The 17971-nt window shown below is 36.8% G+C and overlaps 1 protein-coding gene across 3 annotated transcripts in view; it reads left to right on the top strand.

The window, feature by feature from the left end:
• Positions 1–17971, top strand: part of fmn1 (formin 1) — a 75088-nt gene that overhangs the window by 14630 nt on the left and 42487 nt on the right. Inside the window, exons 2-5 of one of the 3 annotated variants that reach the window (XM_015373752.1) lie at positions 3317–3480; positions 8286–8403; positions 10605–10666; positions 12746–13434. In XM_015373752.1, the coding sequence (XP_015229238.1) occupies positions 3317–3480; positions 8286–8403; positions 10605–10666; positions 12746–13434 (1033 nt within the window). Of the gene's footprint in view, positions 1–3313; positions 3481–6040; positions 8193–8285; positions 8404–10604; positions 10667–12745; positions 13435–17971 lie in introns of those variants that run through there. The other 2 variants (XM_015373751.1, XM_015373753.1) reach the window with 2 other exon arrangements.

Here is a 17971-nt window from a genome sequence, read left to right as displayed (position 1 = left end):
TATATATATATATATATATATATATATATATATATATATATATATATATATATATATATATACTTACTAAGAGCATTGCAATAATGAAAATGAAGATATTTCCCATATACCATTTTAAATGTTTTTTTGAGGTTGGTATCAGGGTTCTGCCCTTTTTTTAGATTTTTTTTTTCTTTATAACTTTGTGTCTTTTTAGTTGTTTTCTGGCAGTGTTTTGTTTTTGTGTTACTCTCTGTTGCTCCCTTGTTTCCTTTTCCTTTCCCTTGACTCCCTTCTAGTTACTTCTATCCACACCTGTTCCAGATTCTTCTATTCTTTGTTCTGTTCCTCATATATACACCACCTCTGCAGTTCCTCATTGCTGGTTTGTTGTTGCTATATTGTTGCTTGGCTCCCTGTGTATTTTTTTTCTCCCTGGCATCTCCTGGATTTTTGCTTTACTGTATTTTTAATTTGTTTGTTTTTTTTTACCTCCATTTACTCTGGAACTTTCCATTAATTCTACAAACTTAATCTTATATGCCTCCTCATCTCTACATTTGGGTCCTCAAAAACCTCCACCAAACCTTGACAGTTAGTCTAGGTAGGTTTTAAAGTACCCCCTGTAGTATGGAACCAATTGTAAAAAACAATTGCAAAAAATTACAATTATATTACTAACTGTAGTTATGCATTGTACCAGTAGGTGGTGACATGTGCACATGAAGCGTCATGAACTGTGGGGATCATTGAAGCAATTTGGCAAAATGGTTCAATGTCTCGAGAGGCTTAATCTCATTATCACTATCAGATTATATTGGGTCTAATGGTTTTTGTATCTATGTATGTCTGCATTTATTATCTTGATTATTAATTTCTTATGATGAGTATGTGTTTAATAGCAAAAAGTAATTTGTAGTTTAATTAAGCATTGTTCCATTATTTTTATTTGCACTTCTTGGTGCACAAATATCCTTAAATATCTAAATCATAAACACTTGGTCTTGGTCTTGGAGGGTCTGGTCTTTATTTCATTTAGATATATTATTCCTGTTAAAACTTTTGAAAACAGATTCATTCTTAAAACAATGGTATCCAGCAGTTTGTTGAGATTTGCATTCCTTTAAACCTGTGCTTGATCTTGTTCAATTCTGAACACTTCTATTAGCACAGGTAGTTCTCCCAAACATGGACAGGATACAGGCACCATTACCTCTGAGCAGTGCTATCAAAGCGAGGCTGTCATTGGTTTAAGTCTACTTTTTGACATGATAAGCCTTCTTAGACTCTTAAGGACCAAATAATTTGCTGTGGCCTTTCGAAAGTGACCTTCAAGCCATGAGATTAACATATAGGATTTAGTGGGTTAAAATTTTTTTCATGAAGCATACATAACTAAAAATAAAGGAAGATATATCAAACCAATTTCATATATGCAGCAGGTGGATAAAATCCTAGTGATAAGTCCTCTACAGGGACTAGAAATTGTGGAGAGTCGTTTTTGATCCGTACTCTCTGCACTTCGCCCATAGTGGGCTTAACACTGCTTCTGGAACCATTCCAAACAACAGTCAGCAGTTTGCACTGCAGAACTGAGCTGCATAGCATTATGATAATGAAAAGTTATTAATCTTATCCTGCTGTTTTTCCCCACCGCAGTTAAAGCTCCACGTGGCTCATCACAGTTGTCTCTGAATGAGTATGTTTAAGTGTTCCTGTTAACCTCTCTGCTTTTTTCCATGAATTTATCTGTTCATATTAAGATATTAAGACAAGACTCTGGGGGATATACTGTATTCAAGATGACTTGTCTTCATAGTTGTATGCTGTGTTAAAGTTATCTATTACTGTATAGCCTCTTCAAGGATACAACACTTATTGCATATACTGTAGGGGATACCTTTTTATATTATTGAACAGGGAGGTAGAAAGATGTTTAGTTTCATCTGCAGGAAATTTAGGTCACAGATTGATATTTTTCTTTCTTTTTACCCCTCAAGTTTGGACCCTCTTAGTTTAATACTGTGTTGAAGCCCTAATTAAATTAATCACAAACACATTCTTTTTGTGTTGCGGTCTCAGCTTGCAGTCTTGCCCTATATGCTCAGTACTGTTCTTCTCTCCCCACAGATTGTTTAATCAAATTAAGTAGTGGGCTATGCCTTAACCTCTCTTTTTCTCGTTTTTCCCCTGATACAGCCATTCTTTTGTTCTACTTATTGTGTCTTTGTCATGGAGAAAATAATCCATCTTTAGCTCTCTTGCAGAAGCCTCAAGGATATGTTTCAACATTGACTATTTTTGGAACAGTTGATTAAAGTAACCCCAAACTATTATGGTACTGCATAATCATGTTTTGTGGCATTTATGGCATTATTTTTGCAGCAATCATATTTTTTCAATTGCACTTAAAAAAAATTTAAGCCTGGTTTCATTAGAGTGTCAATCACGTATGTAGTATTCATGATGCAGAGGGCTATTTTAAAGTAAAGTAATTGTTGTTCAATATATCCCAAATGTTATGATCTTACATTTTAAATGCTAATGTGAAGTTTAACCAGTTGGACAGAATTTCATGGCATCAGATGCTATGGACACAAATAACACTTCCGCTAAAGATCACAGATGAAAAATTGAACTTACCAAAGTATTGGTAAGTTCCTAAAACAGGCTAGATCCTTATAGTAGTCATACAAACATATGCAACCACATAATTTCTGCGGTTGTTTTACCCACTAAATTGTTTCATTTTGATTCCAATTAATTCACAAGTTAAAAGTTAAAGTTTTTTTGAGATGGTGTCTTATTTTGGATCACAAAAAAGGTTAAGTTCCCCCTAGAAATGTGAAAAAATGAATTTTTGGCTTCATTATTGTAATGCACCTACCATAGTCAGGAGGGGGCAGTATTTCCCTACTTAAATCAAATCTAAGTCAAGCTGATTGGGACTAAGGTTTACTACTGAATGTAAGACTTAAATGTAAGGTAATTTGTACATTTTTTATTTATGTTGTAATAGACAAATAATCAATTAAAGGAAATATTATACAGTAATATTCAATATATTTAATAGTTCAGTGGCCTGGAGCTTTTGAGTAAGGGTTTTTACTTGTTTGTTTATATTTCCCTGCTGCGTATTGATGCCTAAAGATTCAGATTAATGCTTTAATTCTGTTTGGTATTTTGGTTAGATATGAAGACTGGGTAATAGAATAACTTGGAGAGGCCACTTTACAGTATATGCAGCTTGGCTTATGCATTTTATCACTGATGCTTTGAAGCGACACACGATGGTGCAATTGTAATCCTGACACTGTTTGTTTTATTTCGGTAGAAGAATTCCTCCTACGTCAGGATGATATCTGGATGCTGGATGGCGATGACCCACAGGAGGTCCCCTCCTCTGTTTCTCGCCCCAACCACCTTGAATTTCTCCGTATCACGCCTCCCGAGGATGACATCATTGGGGACACGCCCTACTACCCCAAACTAGAGTGCACGGTGAGAGTTCTTCAGAAATAAGCAACAAAAAAAACACATGACTGTTCTTCCACCTCGTGAAATTCATGGGGATTAGCCTTCATTGGTGCATTCGGCTGGCTGATTATAAGTCATTAGGAATGGATTAGAGGGTCATAAATTCTGGTCTTGAGACCCAATCCTAAAGCAAAGGTTTGGGAAACTCTTAGCTTCAGAGTAAAAAGAAAATCTTTCCTAACTTTATAAGCAGTTTTTTAATGCCTTAATAATATGTCTTTTCCTAAATATTATTATCATTGTTGTTGACTAGACTATCAATGTATTTGCCCTGCAGTATTGTAAATGTACATGTTAGACTTTAGATCATTTAGGCCAGAAACTTCTGTTAAGTAAAAATATACAATACTGTTGCCTAAATCATCTCATAGAAAAGTTTTCCATCTATTTTAGTCTGTTCAGATTCCATCACGCTGTCTAGCTGACTGCTCCCATTCCTGTGGCAGATTCTCTGGGTGTGGAATTAGGCGCGTTTTCGTGTCTGCAAAGGCTATGCATTGTTTTCCCTGAGACACCTGAACTGCCCTGACTGCAGGCACAATTGGTTGACATACCAGAAGCAAGTGAATGTTGTGCATGATTAGTAAATTGTCAAAAAAAAGGCAGCAGCTATCTCACTATTTACATGTTACAAGCCCTCTTTTTAATTTATTTCCAGTACAGCTGTACATAAAATATTCTAATGTAATGCTACATAGAAATGTTCAGGGGGAGGGAGGAGTGAACAGCCACTTTAACAATTACAGATAGATCAAAGGTAGCATTCATAACATACATGCAGTCTTCAAAGGTGTAAATGATTTTAGGGCTGCAACTAATTAATTAATCTGTTGATAATTTTTTTAATTAATCGATTAATAATCAGATAGCGAAAGGTTCCATGAAGAAGACTTTTTACTAAATAAAACCAGGTGAAAAAAAATATTGTTTCACCTGAATATTGACAGACAAAAACTTTTGTCTTAAATGCAAAATGTTTACTTTTTTTAAATTTACAATTTAAGAATAATTGCTTCTCTCAGAACACTGCTCTGTCAGCTATGAACACATTTAGACTTTCTATACTCCAGGTAACGATTAATTGATTACTAAATTTAAAAGAAAATTGATCTGATTAATTGTTTCAGTCCTAATTGATTTATCTATGACCTATCTAAAATAATAAAGCTAACATAAACCTAACAGCATTTCAGAAAAAGAACATCATTATCATCATGGCAATCAAGCATAAGCCTGCTTATGCAAGAGGCTGCTTTGGGACCTATTTGCCATGAGAGCGTCAGGAAGTCCACCCTTAAAATGTGTCAATAAATAAAATGATTTCATGGACGGACCTAGCCTAAAGTCATAACCTCCCAATGTTGCTAAAAAAAGCAATAATGCAAGAATAAAAAAAAAATCTAACAGTTGCACAGTCACATGAAATATTTATGGTAAGCTGTCACACTCATTTGATGACAGCTTTTTCTACCAAGGAAGGTACAACCAGTTAAAAATAGGTTTAGAGGGGTTTACTTTTTAAAAGGCTTGCTTGAATTTTCAGCTTTTTTCCTGATTAATCATATTTAACAAAAAAAAGTCATATTTATCTTTCAGCTAATATTAAAATCTGCTTTAAAATTACTGAGGTTAAAACAAACAAAAAACATAAAATCAAGAAATCTTTAAAGAGGCAAACAGTATTCTCTGCATGGTATATTCCTAACAGAGCCTTCAGTTGAATATTTAGTTTTTTTCCACCAAAATCTTTTTCTGGGAGATCATTGCTTATTAGTGGAATCTTTTGAGTTGTATCTCAGTATTTGAGAAACAAAAGATTTTTCCAAAGCTTAACTTTAAGCATGTTGTTCCCAGTGTTTATTTCATAGTATTCTATCTTGCAGTTGCTTCCAGGAAGAATGACCTTTGGTTGCTAAAGGCAACCAGTTTAAACTTCTGTGCCAACTTTAATCCTCAACTATAAATCTATGTGATGAATACAACTTGGTAGAGTTCCTACTATAATTTAAAAAGTACATTTAAATTTATTAGTATTCTTACTACAGCTAGCAGCATATTAGTAATTTTATGTTTCTTTAAATCCATTTCATAGCAGCTGAATTGTATTTTCTTAAATTGCCTCAGTGTGGAACACATGTTCACTCTAACTGTGAAGGTAGGAGAGCTAATATGTCTTTTTTTATTGTTGTTTAGCTGCTTAGGCTTATAATCACATTTTAGCCTCTTAGCATATTAGAATCAAGCTGGCTGTGGCCAGCAGGTTGCTGCCTAATCACCACCACCATATTAAGTCCAGTGTTGCTGCAGCTTCCCACTTTATTGTGTAATGCTGCTTTACAGAAAACCAAACCTCTACCTGACCACAAGCTCCTTTTCTGCTGGCTCTGTTTCCTTTAAGGAAGTAGGGTAGAGGTAACCAGACACCTGTTGTGAGTGGCTTCTAAAGAATCCCTCCCAGAAAGGGAGGGATCTAAAGGAGGTGTGCCCAGACTCGGCAGACCAGTGAAATTCCTTTTTGCTCCCAACTTGAGGAAGTTTTCTCACACATTACCACATACAGTTTGACTCAAAAAGGCTCAAAATAGAAGCGCCAGGACTTCACACTGCCACACAGGGAAGTACAACAACCATCTTTGTGGAATATTTCGCTAAAACCTTCCCAAGTGTTTGGACTACTTCTGTTAAAAGTCAGGTGAACTCTGTTCTCCAGCTGTACCGGACTCATGACAGCAGGGCAGGTTTCGAGTTGTCGAACAGCTTGACTACACTGGATGTCTCGTGGGAACCTCATATGCTGGGAGAAGACTTAACTGTAATGTTGACAACATGCAGCCAAGACTTGTCCTCATGTCATATTATGAAAACCAAGTATAAGCGACCTGTGCAGATGTCATTTAACCTTCTTACTGGAGAGGGTTAGAGAAGTGTGAGAGGTTTATCTGTACAAAGGCCTTTTGTTTTTAGAGAGCTTTAGTGGCGAAATTGAAGCGGCGTGAATAACCACAGGTTGGAAGAGAAATCTTTTCAAGGGAAACTCAAAATACAACTTTCGGGAAGCACAAATGGCGAGTGAAAGTGATAACCTGGACGAACAAAAGAAGCAATCCTCTAATTCCATGTTGAATGTTTTCAACAACTTATTCATGCGGGATCATTCTTCTGATACTCCTGTGTTGACGTCTTTTAAGGAACTGCCAGATGGAGACACCGATGCTTGTCAATGTAATAGTGATGGAGCACTCCAGGAGACCGAGTCCTCAATCAAAACGGCTCATGAACAGATGGAAGGAGCCCCAAAAGTCTCTGATTTGGATCTTGTACAAGTGACAAGGGTAGAAACGCATAGTGACACAGACAATGAGGAGGATGAGACGCCAAAAAGCAGTAAAGGTTTACCTGAGAAGATTGATGTTTCCTCAAAGGCTCCCCTATCCGAAGGAGGCAGTGCTGCAAAGGGAAACAAGAAAGAGAATGAGCCACAAATACCAGTTTTTAGAACGCATGGTTTTAGAGATAGATCAACCATAGAAGCCATTTTAAATTCTAGCAGGCTTGGTCGCAGGGGTAAATCTAGGCCATCAGCTGGATCGTCAGTATCTAAGAAGGAAGATGGAGTTGATTCCAAGCATAGTCCTTCTACAGAACCTACTAAGGATAATACTAATTTGAATGTAGCAGTTGAATCAGAAGTAAATGATGAGTATGATAGCATAGATTGTTCTCAGCCTGTTCCTTCTGTAATTTCTGGCAATCAGATATTACAAACAACTGTTAATAATGATGATGGGGTCTTGCCGACAAAACCTCCGGAAAACATGGAAAAAGCTGAGGAGCCCAAACCTAATAAGATTCCCGAATCAGTCCAGTCATCTCCCAAACCAGAGAAGGCACTTAATTTGACCCTTTCAGGGTCCAAAGGACCATCAGACTCTACAGGCATCAGTGAGCCATCTGTCAGCTCATCTGCAAAGCGGACAGCTGATTCAAAGACGCTACAAGCAGCATCACCACTTTCATCTGCTGCCGCCGCCTCTAGCTCTGTCTCCCCACCCAGGGGGACACAGCTCTCTTCCCCATCCTCCTTTCAGATGCCAGCTCTGTTCAGTGGTGTTCGAGTGCTAAAGAAAGGAGCAGTAGGAGATGAGAGGGAGGTTGTGTCAGAGATCAAGCAAAGGGAGAAGGATGCTGATTTGGCTCTCCTTAGCCTCAAGAAAACAGTAAACAAAGCCAAGCTTTTCCCTGAACAGAGGACGAGCTCCAGTATCAAAAAGCCCAATGAGCCCAAATCACTGATAACATCTAAAAGCACTGCAAAGGGACAGCTTACTCAGCGCCTTACCTCGGACAACCATGATGACACTAAAAAGTCAAATGATGGAAAGGAAGGAGACATGGAAGGTAAAAAACAATCTGAAAAAGGAGAAGACACTTCTGGGGAGAGCAAAACTGGACTAGAAACTCTAAAGTCCCCACCAGAAAAAAAGAAAACCTCAGATATAGCTTACGAGACCTTTAAAAACATCTTTGGCCCAAAGATCAAAACTGATAAAGGGGAAGACGTTGACATTGAGGCAGTGAAGAAAAAAATTAAAAGCGACAAGGAAAATCTGCGGTTAATTTTTGAGCGAACTGCTAAGAGTCCTGGCAAAGATGTTACAAGCTCTACGGAGGCTACTGTATGTCCTCACTGCATCTAAATGTACATTTTATAGATTTCTTTACTTTAAATGGCATTGGTTAATCAGTTTTTGCTTGTATTTGTTATACAGACAGAGGTCTCTCCAACAGACAGTGAGGACCGGACTCCGGGCCGTCTTCATGCTGTGTGGCCTCCACCCAAACCCAAAGATGAGGAGGAGAAGGTGGGGCTTAAGTACACAGAGGCAGGTAAGAACTTAAGAGTTGTTGGGTGAGGCAATGATGCCTTTGTTTGTTTTAAAATTAGGAATGTTGGCAGTGGATCATCCCTTTTAAGCTTTAACAAGGACACACCTCACACTGATTGACTTGAGGGATACCAGCCAGTAGAGCTACAATTAAAGCATATGAAGTCTGGGTAATTTGAACAAGTCTTTAGAGGAAAATACTTTAAGTGAAAGATGAGCATTCATAATCTAATCCTGAAGCACTTTAAGTTTATGTTATTAAAAAGCTTAGAAAGAATCATCTGGATACAAATAAATCATTAAAAAATCCATTAAAGATTGCGCTGAGGTTGTTGCTGCTCTAATTGTGGTTTCTACTTTAGATCCCTACAATGCAGCCTATTTGAAGCTAGTGGAATATTGGCTACTAAAAGTACATCGTGAAACAAATGAGTTGAAAGCACACATGGCAGATTCAGTTATGCATTATAAAGCTTTGCTTGAAGCCAATAAGCAATGGCTGATTAGAGAAAAAAGAAACACAATGGCCCAATTGCAGCACAGTGTTCTCTGTGTTGCAGATGTTAGAATAATAGATTAAGATGAAAAAATTTGTTTTAGTGATCTGTATTCTATTTTTCAGTTCTGTTCTCATATGAAAGAGTATCAGAACTCAGACTGTGATATGCAGATAAAAATAGTGCCAGAGCATGGTTATGTATTAATAAATGATGAACTATTGATCTTCTAACTCAGACATCTATACCCTGAATTATAAAGCAAATAAACAAAAAGATGCATGTTTAATAGAAAAATAGTAACTCAAATAGACAAGAGCTGAAGATATCAAAGACAAAAAGCAAAGCTGTTTTAGTCATACAAAAGTTAATTTATTAGAACACCTAGATCATATGTGGATAAGAGTGTACATATACACTCTTATTTTTATTTATTTTTTTTGTTAAAATCACTTTTAATTAGTTTATATAAATTAAAAAAACAGAAGAATAGATTTAAGCTGTAATGCTTTATTAATTAAATAGCTAATCTTTTTTTAAAGTTGGAGCTTGAATCTGGGGATGATGACACCCCAGATGACAGCATGTTCTATTTACAAATCAGCAAACAAAAAATGTTTTTATTCTTTTATTGGTAGCTACATTAGTATTAGCAATATTAGTTAATAGATTGTGGCAATTTTTATACATTAAAAGATAAAGGGAACATTTTTACAAACATTTTTAGCACTTTGAGATTTTTTTTAAATGTAAAGTGCAATACAAATAAAATGTATTATTATTATTATTAAATAAGCATTTTACAAAAATATTGGATCCTAAGCTTGGGGATTATGTATGAGATTTAGATGTGAGTAGTAACTAGTTACAGTTACTCGGTTACATTTACTTGTGTAAACTTTTAAAAAGAATTACTTTTAGAACTAGTTTAACGGCATTACGCTTTTTCCTAAAAATATGATTGAGTATCACTACTGTTAAGTAAAATTTCTGGCTACTCCATCTGTTTTGAGTAACTTCACTTCATGAAAGAATTTTGTTTTAAAGAAATTTGCACCAATGAGAGACTCGTTTTCTTCTTTTTTGTACTGAAGGCTGATTGGTTAATTATTTAATTTAATTATTTATTTCCACCTGCTGTGTCTGTCAAGTCATTTGAAGGCTGAGTGAAAATACAGTAAACAGTATATAATGTCATTTAACCTATACTTATAATTTTGTGAAATATTAAATCAGTTGTTATCTTCATGGATAGACAGTAAATCAGTTTTTCAGTACTTAAGTGGCCTTCTTACCAAAATCGTTTTTAATTTGTTTGTCATTTCTTTAAAAGCTACTTTTTACTTTAGGAAAAATATGAGGAAATAGTTCTGCTCTTATTTTGGGGTACTCTACACACCTCTGATTAGATTATATTTTACAAGATGCGATTCTGACTTCAGAGGGTATTCATGTTTAATTTCCAGCTGTAAACTTGTTTCATTTACCAAGCAGTTTACTTTAGAACCTATCTGTGGAGCTGTCTAAATCTCTTTTCTGGCATGGATCCGTACGTCTGTTGCTTTTTTTATTTAATGGCTTATTGGCTCTTCACAATATATTGCTAATTTTATAAACACAACTGTAACTATTTGTTTTAAATATGTATAAAAAAAAAAAAAAAAGGGAAATAATTGAAGTTTCTTTGTTTTCATCCAAATTTCAGAGCACCAGGCTGCTCTCTTGCAGCTGAAAAGGGAGTGCAAGGAGGAGCTGGAGAGGATGCATGTAAGTTTACGGTTACTGATGTAAGCTAAAAAGAAATATCATGCACCAGACAAGACCTCAATTGCAAGTACAGTACAAAAACAGTACAAAAAGTATCATTAGAATTTTTATAGATTTGTTGCTGACAGCAGGATTTATTTTTCTCAAATATTTTGATGACTATGACTAAAAACTAACAAAAAAACTAGTTCCTTACATTTAAAAAACTCAGCATTTTGTATATTTCTTAATGACAATTAACCTTAGTTTATAGGCTTGGAAAAAAACACTATGAACAATCTGCTTCTTTAGCCATACATTTTGAATTTTACCGTCCATCTTAATATTATCAATGAATGTTTTGTTGACATCTACAGTCATCTCCATATTTGTGTCGCAATCATATTAGATTTAAAAAGTAAAAAGGGTTTTCTTACTTGTTTTGAGAGGCTTAATTCTGGTCAGAAAACGCTCAACTAATTTAACTGTGGGAAATAAACCGCTTCTTAAGTGGACTAATGAACTAAACCTTTCAGTGACATTGGTATTTGTCCAGATGGACTTGAATATCTAAATTGTGGCCTAAAATATTCAAATGTGAGGATTTCCTGCACATTTGTACCATCAGTTCTACATATAACACAACTAAACACCAATTTTAAGGTATAGTGGAGGATTATAGCCAATTTTTCAAAAGACCCGCCCTCTCCACTTTTTAAAAAAAGCACATGCACAACCCTGTACCCGCTCCTGAGAGGGAACGCATATTAGATGCGTGTGAGAGCACATTTCTCCTCGTACACACTCTGTTTAAAAGTTACTTAGTTTAAAAGGAACTTTTGTAAACATATTACCAGAATGATTGACAATTAGGAGGACCACTTATTGTGTTGATCCACCTGGAAAAAGAACATTTTCCACTATACTTTTAATTATGAGTAGTTTTATGCTTATTTTAGCAGCTGATGATTTTGACCACCAGATGGCGCTGAAGGAACACTAAATGTTCAGACATGCTGCAGTCTTGGAATTTTATATATGTTTATGTTTGGATGGAAAGGGTTTTTTTTCCTCATTTTTTAAAATACTTTTATAGAGCACCCCTTTGAAACTAAGTGTTAAATGATAAATAATCTAAATTTTAATATATTCAATTTAGATTGATAGACTTTATTTTATTAAACTCTTTATTACGGTACCCTTCATTATTCTGTAGGGCACCCATTGCAAAAGAGCAAATAAACCTTAGTGGGATTTTTCTTGTGGTTGGTTAAAATTATGTGAAATAAATTGAGTGGTACTTAAGTGTTTCAGCTAACAGTTTGAATTATTTTTCTGAAGCGTTTACATTTTTTAATGTGGTGCATTTTAGAAATTGAAATGATTGATTTTTACCAACCTTTCTCCAAATTGCCCATTTTACACAATAAAATATTGTTATTCTTTTCCCATTCATAGATTTTTAATGGCTTTCTGTTTTCTTCTTGTCTGCTCAGCCTCTCATAAATCCTCTCAAAAAATCTCTAAAAAGTTGGAAACGTATTTTTAGGGCTGTAGATTTGAAACATCTTTACCAGGTGTTTTCATTCTGCCAACTTAAACAGGAACCTAACTAACCAGGAAGGTTTTTTTTTTTCATTGTTTTTGGGTGTTGCATCATTTGCAGATATGCATTTTCCCTAGTGAAGCCACAAATGAGGGTGTGAATACCTATATTTTATATGACGGCAGTTAACAGAGAACATGTTGAGGATTTATTACCAAAGCTTTTTTCTTTAAGATTATTGCTGTAGTGTAACTGGTATACTTTTCATTGTTTGAAATACCAGATGAAAAACTGGAGTTACAAGATTTCACTTGACTCAGAAGTTATTGTAAGATTAGGAAAACATTTAGCTGGGGAAAGTTTATAATTACATCATTGTTATTGTTCAGTTAGAGATTAATCTTTTTCAAGGGCTCCTTTAGGAGTAAGTATACACTGTAATCTGTGTACAGTCCAAGAAAAACACTGTCCACTCTTTGATAGGGTTTTATTACATGATGCTGTAGTTTGAACCACTCTGTAATCGTTTTATGTCTGGCTTTCTGTTTTTACAGTCTGACTTTGAGCTTAAAATCTTCCAACTTCGAGGTGAGCATGCTGTCTCAATATCACAGCTGGAGGGAGCCATTGCTAAGCTGCGAAAGGAAAAGCTGCACAGTGTGGGTCAGGATCTTAGTCCTGTCTGCGATGTGGCTGTGTCCACCTCAGACGATTTGACCCCTAAGACCTGTCGCACTGTGGGGATCCAAACTGACCGGGAGACCTTCATTAGGAGTCCAGAGGGGGATGGAGGGGAACTTGCTCAAAGCCCAAGTCAGAATACATGTGGAAAACTTAACTTAGATTCTATTGGACTAAACCTCAAAGCTGAAGCTGCATTAGGAACTTCTGGACCAACACCACCTCCTCCCCCACCTCCACCTCCCCCACCTCCACCAGGCATCTCATTGCCACCACCACCCCCTCCTCCCCCCTTGCCAGGTCATGCTGGAGTTCCACCACCACCCCCTCCTCCCCCTTTGCCAGGTCATACTGGAGTTCCCCCACCACCACCTCCACCTCCTGGCCTACCTGGAGCAGGTCCACCTCCTCCTCCACCTCCTCCAGGCTGTGGACCACCACCTCCACCTCCAATGGGGGGGTTCTCCATGAAAGTTGATGCTGCTCCTAGGAAACCTGCTATTGAGCCTGCCTGTCCCATGAAGCCTCTGTACTGGACCCGGATACAGATACAGGAAAACAAGTATGTGAATTAAGCATTTATTTGTGTTACCACATTTTGTTTAAAAGCAAGAAAACAAAAGTTATATAAATACCGGTATAACAATTGTTTGTGCTGTACCTGGCAAAAGTAGTCACACACATTGAACTTCAGATTTAATACATGGTAGACTATTCTCCTCCAACCATGCACATCCACTGATCCGTCTATAAGGGGGCTTGGCTCCTTGTCTGAGCTTGTGCTCAGCCCCAGCGCTCCCTCCGAGGGATGAGAGCCACACTTCCTCTTGGGCAGGCATGCCCAAGGTCGGTCCTCGAGGGCCGCTGTCCTGCAGGCTTTAGAGGTTACCCTGCTTCCCTGCAAAGCTAATTATGATGATTGGGTTCAGCAAAAGCCTGTTAATCAGCAATAAATGGAAATCAGTTGTGGTGGAGCAGGAAAACATCTAAAACCTGCAGCACAGTAGCCCTCGAGTACAAACTTTGGACATGCCTGCTCTTGGATGAGAGGTGAAACATCTTCTAGCAAACTTGACATCTAGTTGCCTAAACTGAACTTTCCAAGCATATGGTTAAATGGACTTAAATGTTTCCTTGTAGTGTCATAAAAATTCGATTCATCCTTTAAATATTTTATTTTTTGTTTTTGCCTTTGTTTTTTTATGAACTTATACATTGTTGTGGCATTATAAGATCCAGAGTGTATGAGAACTCAATAACAGAGTTGAAGTAGATCTCTTTTTATAATTTTTTGCTAATCAAAAGTTAAAATAAGTACTAGTCTTTTAATATTTTTCTTTCAACACTGTGTTATGAAGGTTTAGCACCAGCCTTATTATATTTAAAAAATAAATAACCCTGGTAAGTTTCATTACCAATATTTCAATTCAATTCAGTTTATTTCAATAGCGACAGTTCACAACACGTAATCTCAAGGCACTTTACAGTTCACCAGATCATACAGTCAAATTGATTAAAAGTTTTCTATCCAAGTAAAACCAGTTTATTGCATTAACTCATCGACTCGCACTAAGCATGTTTGTAGTGGAGAGGAAAACTCCCTTTCAACAGGAAGAAACCTCCAGCAGAACCAGGCCCAGTGTGAGCGGCCATCTACTGAGGCCAACTGGGGTTCAAAAAGACAGAAGCCGAGATACAAAAAGCAACTGTAAAAGGCGGCCCATCCAGGAAACCCGCAGACAAGCTCCGAACCAGCTCCAATGTCAGAGGATGAAGAGAGCACATCCAGCCAGCCGCAGTCAGAGAAACAGGACTACACTAAAAAACAGGCCGATCTCTAACATCTATAAACTAAGGTGTTGATGGCAGCAGCACAACTGAAATTTCTCTTCAGGGTGGTGTCACAGCCAAACAGGAACAGATGAGGCGCAGCTACTATGAAAAAAGCAGAGACAGCATGATGTTAGAGATTGACCTAACAGATTCTGCAGATGGGGAGAATAGAGATAGAATGAAGCAGAATGATGAAAAAGGAATTCGTATGTCCTCCAGAAGTCTAAGCCGCATAACAGCAGCATAACTATAGAGATAGCTCAGGATAACCTGAGCCACTCTAACTATAAGCTTTATCAAAAAGGAAAGTTTTAAGCCTAGCCTTAAAAGTAGACAGGGTGTCTGCCTCACGGACTAAAACTGGTAGTTGGTACCACAGGAGAGGAGCCTGATAACTAAAAGATCTGCCTCCCATTCTACTTTAAGAAATTCTAGGAACCACTAGTAAACCTGCAGACTGAGAGTGAAGTGCTCTGTTTGGAACATAAGGAACAATCATAAGAGTCATCCAGGTTTTATATCTTCAAGACTGGCCTGGTGAACTTTATCTGGATTTACAGAAAGATATAACTAGGTATCATCAGCATAACAGTGGAAATCCCATATTGTCTAATAATTTTAACGATTTGGAGCATATATATATATATATATATATATATATATGCTCCCAATCCCTCATGATGATCCCTGTCATACTCCGCAGGGATCAACATAAGGAGGATTTGAATTTGGAATATGAAAAAACTGAAATCAATCAGATCGATGAGATTTAAACCAGTCTAATGCTGTTCAAGTGTGTGTTATTCACACTAAAGAGTGTGAATACTACGTATTTTTAGTATTTTTAGTGAATACACTAAAATACTCTGAAGATAAATATGCATTTTCATTTTAAATTAAGCAAATATTTGTCATCCCTGAATATTTGATGGAATACTTATTCTTTCTCTTAAACATTCAAAATTGAGAAGCTAAAGGTTCAAGATCTAAAATACAAAAGATGAACTTAGCTTTAATTGATAGGTTGTATTGGTCTATATCTGAAAAAATGCATGCATGGTCTTAGAAACCATTTTCTTCAATTAGTAAAGGCAAAAATTTCAACTACTTTGGCCTCTTTAGACAAGAGGTCGTTCATAATTGTTAAAACTTCAACGATCAAATCAGCACAGTATAAAACAGTTTCCCAAACTTTAAAAAAGGCCACATAGATTTGTTCTATCAATCAAAAGAAAATTGAAATAATAGGTCACAATTTGCATACCTGCTAAGACATGATTGTCTCCCCAAGCTTTAAACAGTTAGACAGCCAAATGGCTCTTAACTTTGGAGGAGCTCAACAGATGTTTACTGCTGAGGTGGGAATATCTGTTCACAAAACAGCTGTTAGATGGACATTGCACACGTTTCACCTAACAGAAGTGTGGCAAGAAACAAGCAATTTAGAGAAAGTCCCAGGGAAACCCACGATTCTTGTAGCAAACATGTGGACGGAGGTGCTGTTGTGAAATGAGACAGAAATCCAAATTTTACCTAAACTTAATGTATGCTGGTAGAGATAAATTAATGTTGCACTCCTGAAATACCATTCTAATCATTACAGGATTATCCTGAGGGGAGCTTTTTTCAGTAATTACTAGGAGACTATGTTGGTGGGAACATAATGGGAGCTTTTTACAGTGATATCCTTGAAGAAAATCTATTAGAGGTGTCCAAAGAATTTAGGTTAGAGGCTTGCCTCGCAGAAAAAAAAAAAAAAAAACAATACCAAAGATAAAGCCAAAGCTACAAAGGAACGGTTTAAATCACCCAACCACGATTTGTTACAAAGGTAGAGTCAAAATCCAGGCATATTTCCAAATGAGAGTCTTTGGCAAGACTTCGAAGCTGAGGTTAACGGATGCGCTCCATCCAATCTTAAGCTCATTGACGAAGAACAATAAGCAAACAATCAGTCCATGGAAATGCTAAGCTAGTAGAGACAAGTATCCCCAGATCTGCTGAAGTAGTTAAAAAAAAAGAATTCATGCAAAATTTACAAAAGTAAACTCCCAAAAGAATAACTTTCTACATCTAAATGGTGTTGCACTGGTGGAGAAAATGGGACAAATTTTCAGTGTATCTTTGCACTGTAGGTAACCATGGATTTTAGAGTTTTGCAGTTTAGTTTGCAAGAGATTACACATTTGTCTTGTGCAGCACTGTTTAGGTTGGTTTGGTCTCTTGTCAAATGTAAAGAGCCTTAGCATGCAGATATACTGTCACTGCTCCATATTCTTTTATTTAAGTGTCCTGTTGGGATACTCTGTCACAGTTAAGTGGGTAATTCAGACCATTTGCAGTTAGTGTGATTGTAGCCTCAGAGTGTCGGTCTTCAAGGTTTATGGCCTTGTATTTCCATGGTTGGATTAGTGGAGCAAAGCTGAGCTGTGGTTCTCTCGGAGGTCCTCAGTGTGTCAGAGGACCTCAGAAGGGCAAAAGCTTGCTTCATGTTGGCCATAAATCAAACTATAAAGAGACAAGTTAAGGGCCATTAGATGGGTCACATGTTTAACTACAATTGGATCAGGTCAGTTAATGGTGCAAGAGTTTGTGGTATGAGGAAGAAGATATAACTGAACAGTAGGCAGTTTGCAGGGCAGACATTTCATGAAAAGCTAAATTTAGATAAGAAAAAGATGAGGACAATTAATATGATGTACATTCTGTATTATTCAACTAAAAAAGAAAAGGTCTAACACAGGATAATGAATGTGTATGAAAAAATACGGTAATCTGGGGCGTGCTTTGGTGGCGCAGTGGTTAGCGCACACAAGTATGGAGGCGACGTCCGAATCCCACCTGTGGTCCTTTGCCACATGTCTCTCCCCCTACTCTCATACCCCTCTTCCTGTCAGCCTACTGTCTAAAAAGAGCCACTAGTGCTATAAAAACTCCAAAAATATATATATATATAGTAATCTGCTTGCATAATGGCACACAGTCTTATATTGGGTACCAACAACCCTTTGGTTTACTTTTAGCATGGAGTCTTTTTGCGTTAATTCCTCCATTTCATTGTAGTAAGGCTTATGAACCTAAAATAGTATTTGCTCACTTTTATCTCTCATCCATAAAGTCAATTTACTGTGGATGAATTAAAACAAACCCATCTCATTAACTTCTAACCACAAAGACTGGAAATGTGTTGCTACATGAAATAAGCAAAAACAATGCTTAAAAAATTGGACAGTTGTAAGGCCAAATTAAATGAAAATTTGACAGGC

This window comes from Cyprinodon variegatus, unplaced genomic scaffold (genome assembly GCF_000732505.1).
Source record: "Cyprinodon variegatus isolate N-32 unplaced genomic scaffold, C_variegatus-1.0 Scaffold91, whole genome shotgun sequence".
Classification (NCBI taxonomy): Eukaryota; Metazoa; Chordata; class Actinopteri; order Cyprinodontiformes; family Cyprinodontidae; genus Cyprinodon; species Cyprinodon variegatus.
The sequence above is the reverse complement of the archived record's forward strand: the minus strand, read 5'-3'. Positions and strand labels throughout refer to the sequence as shown.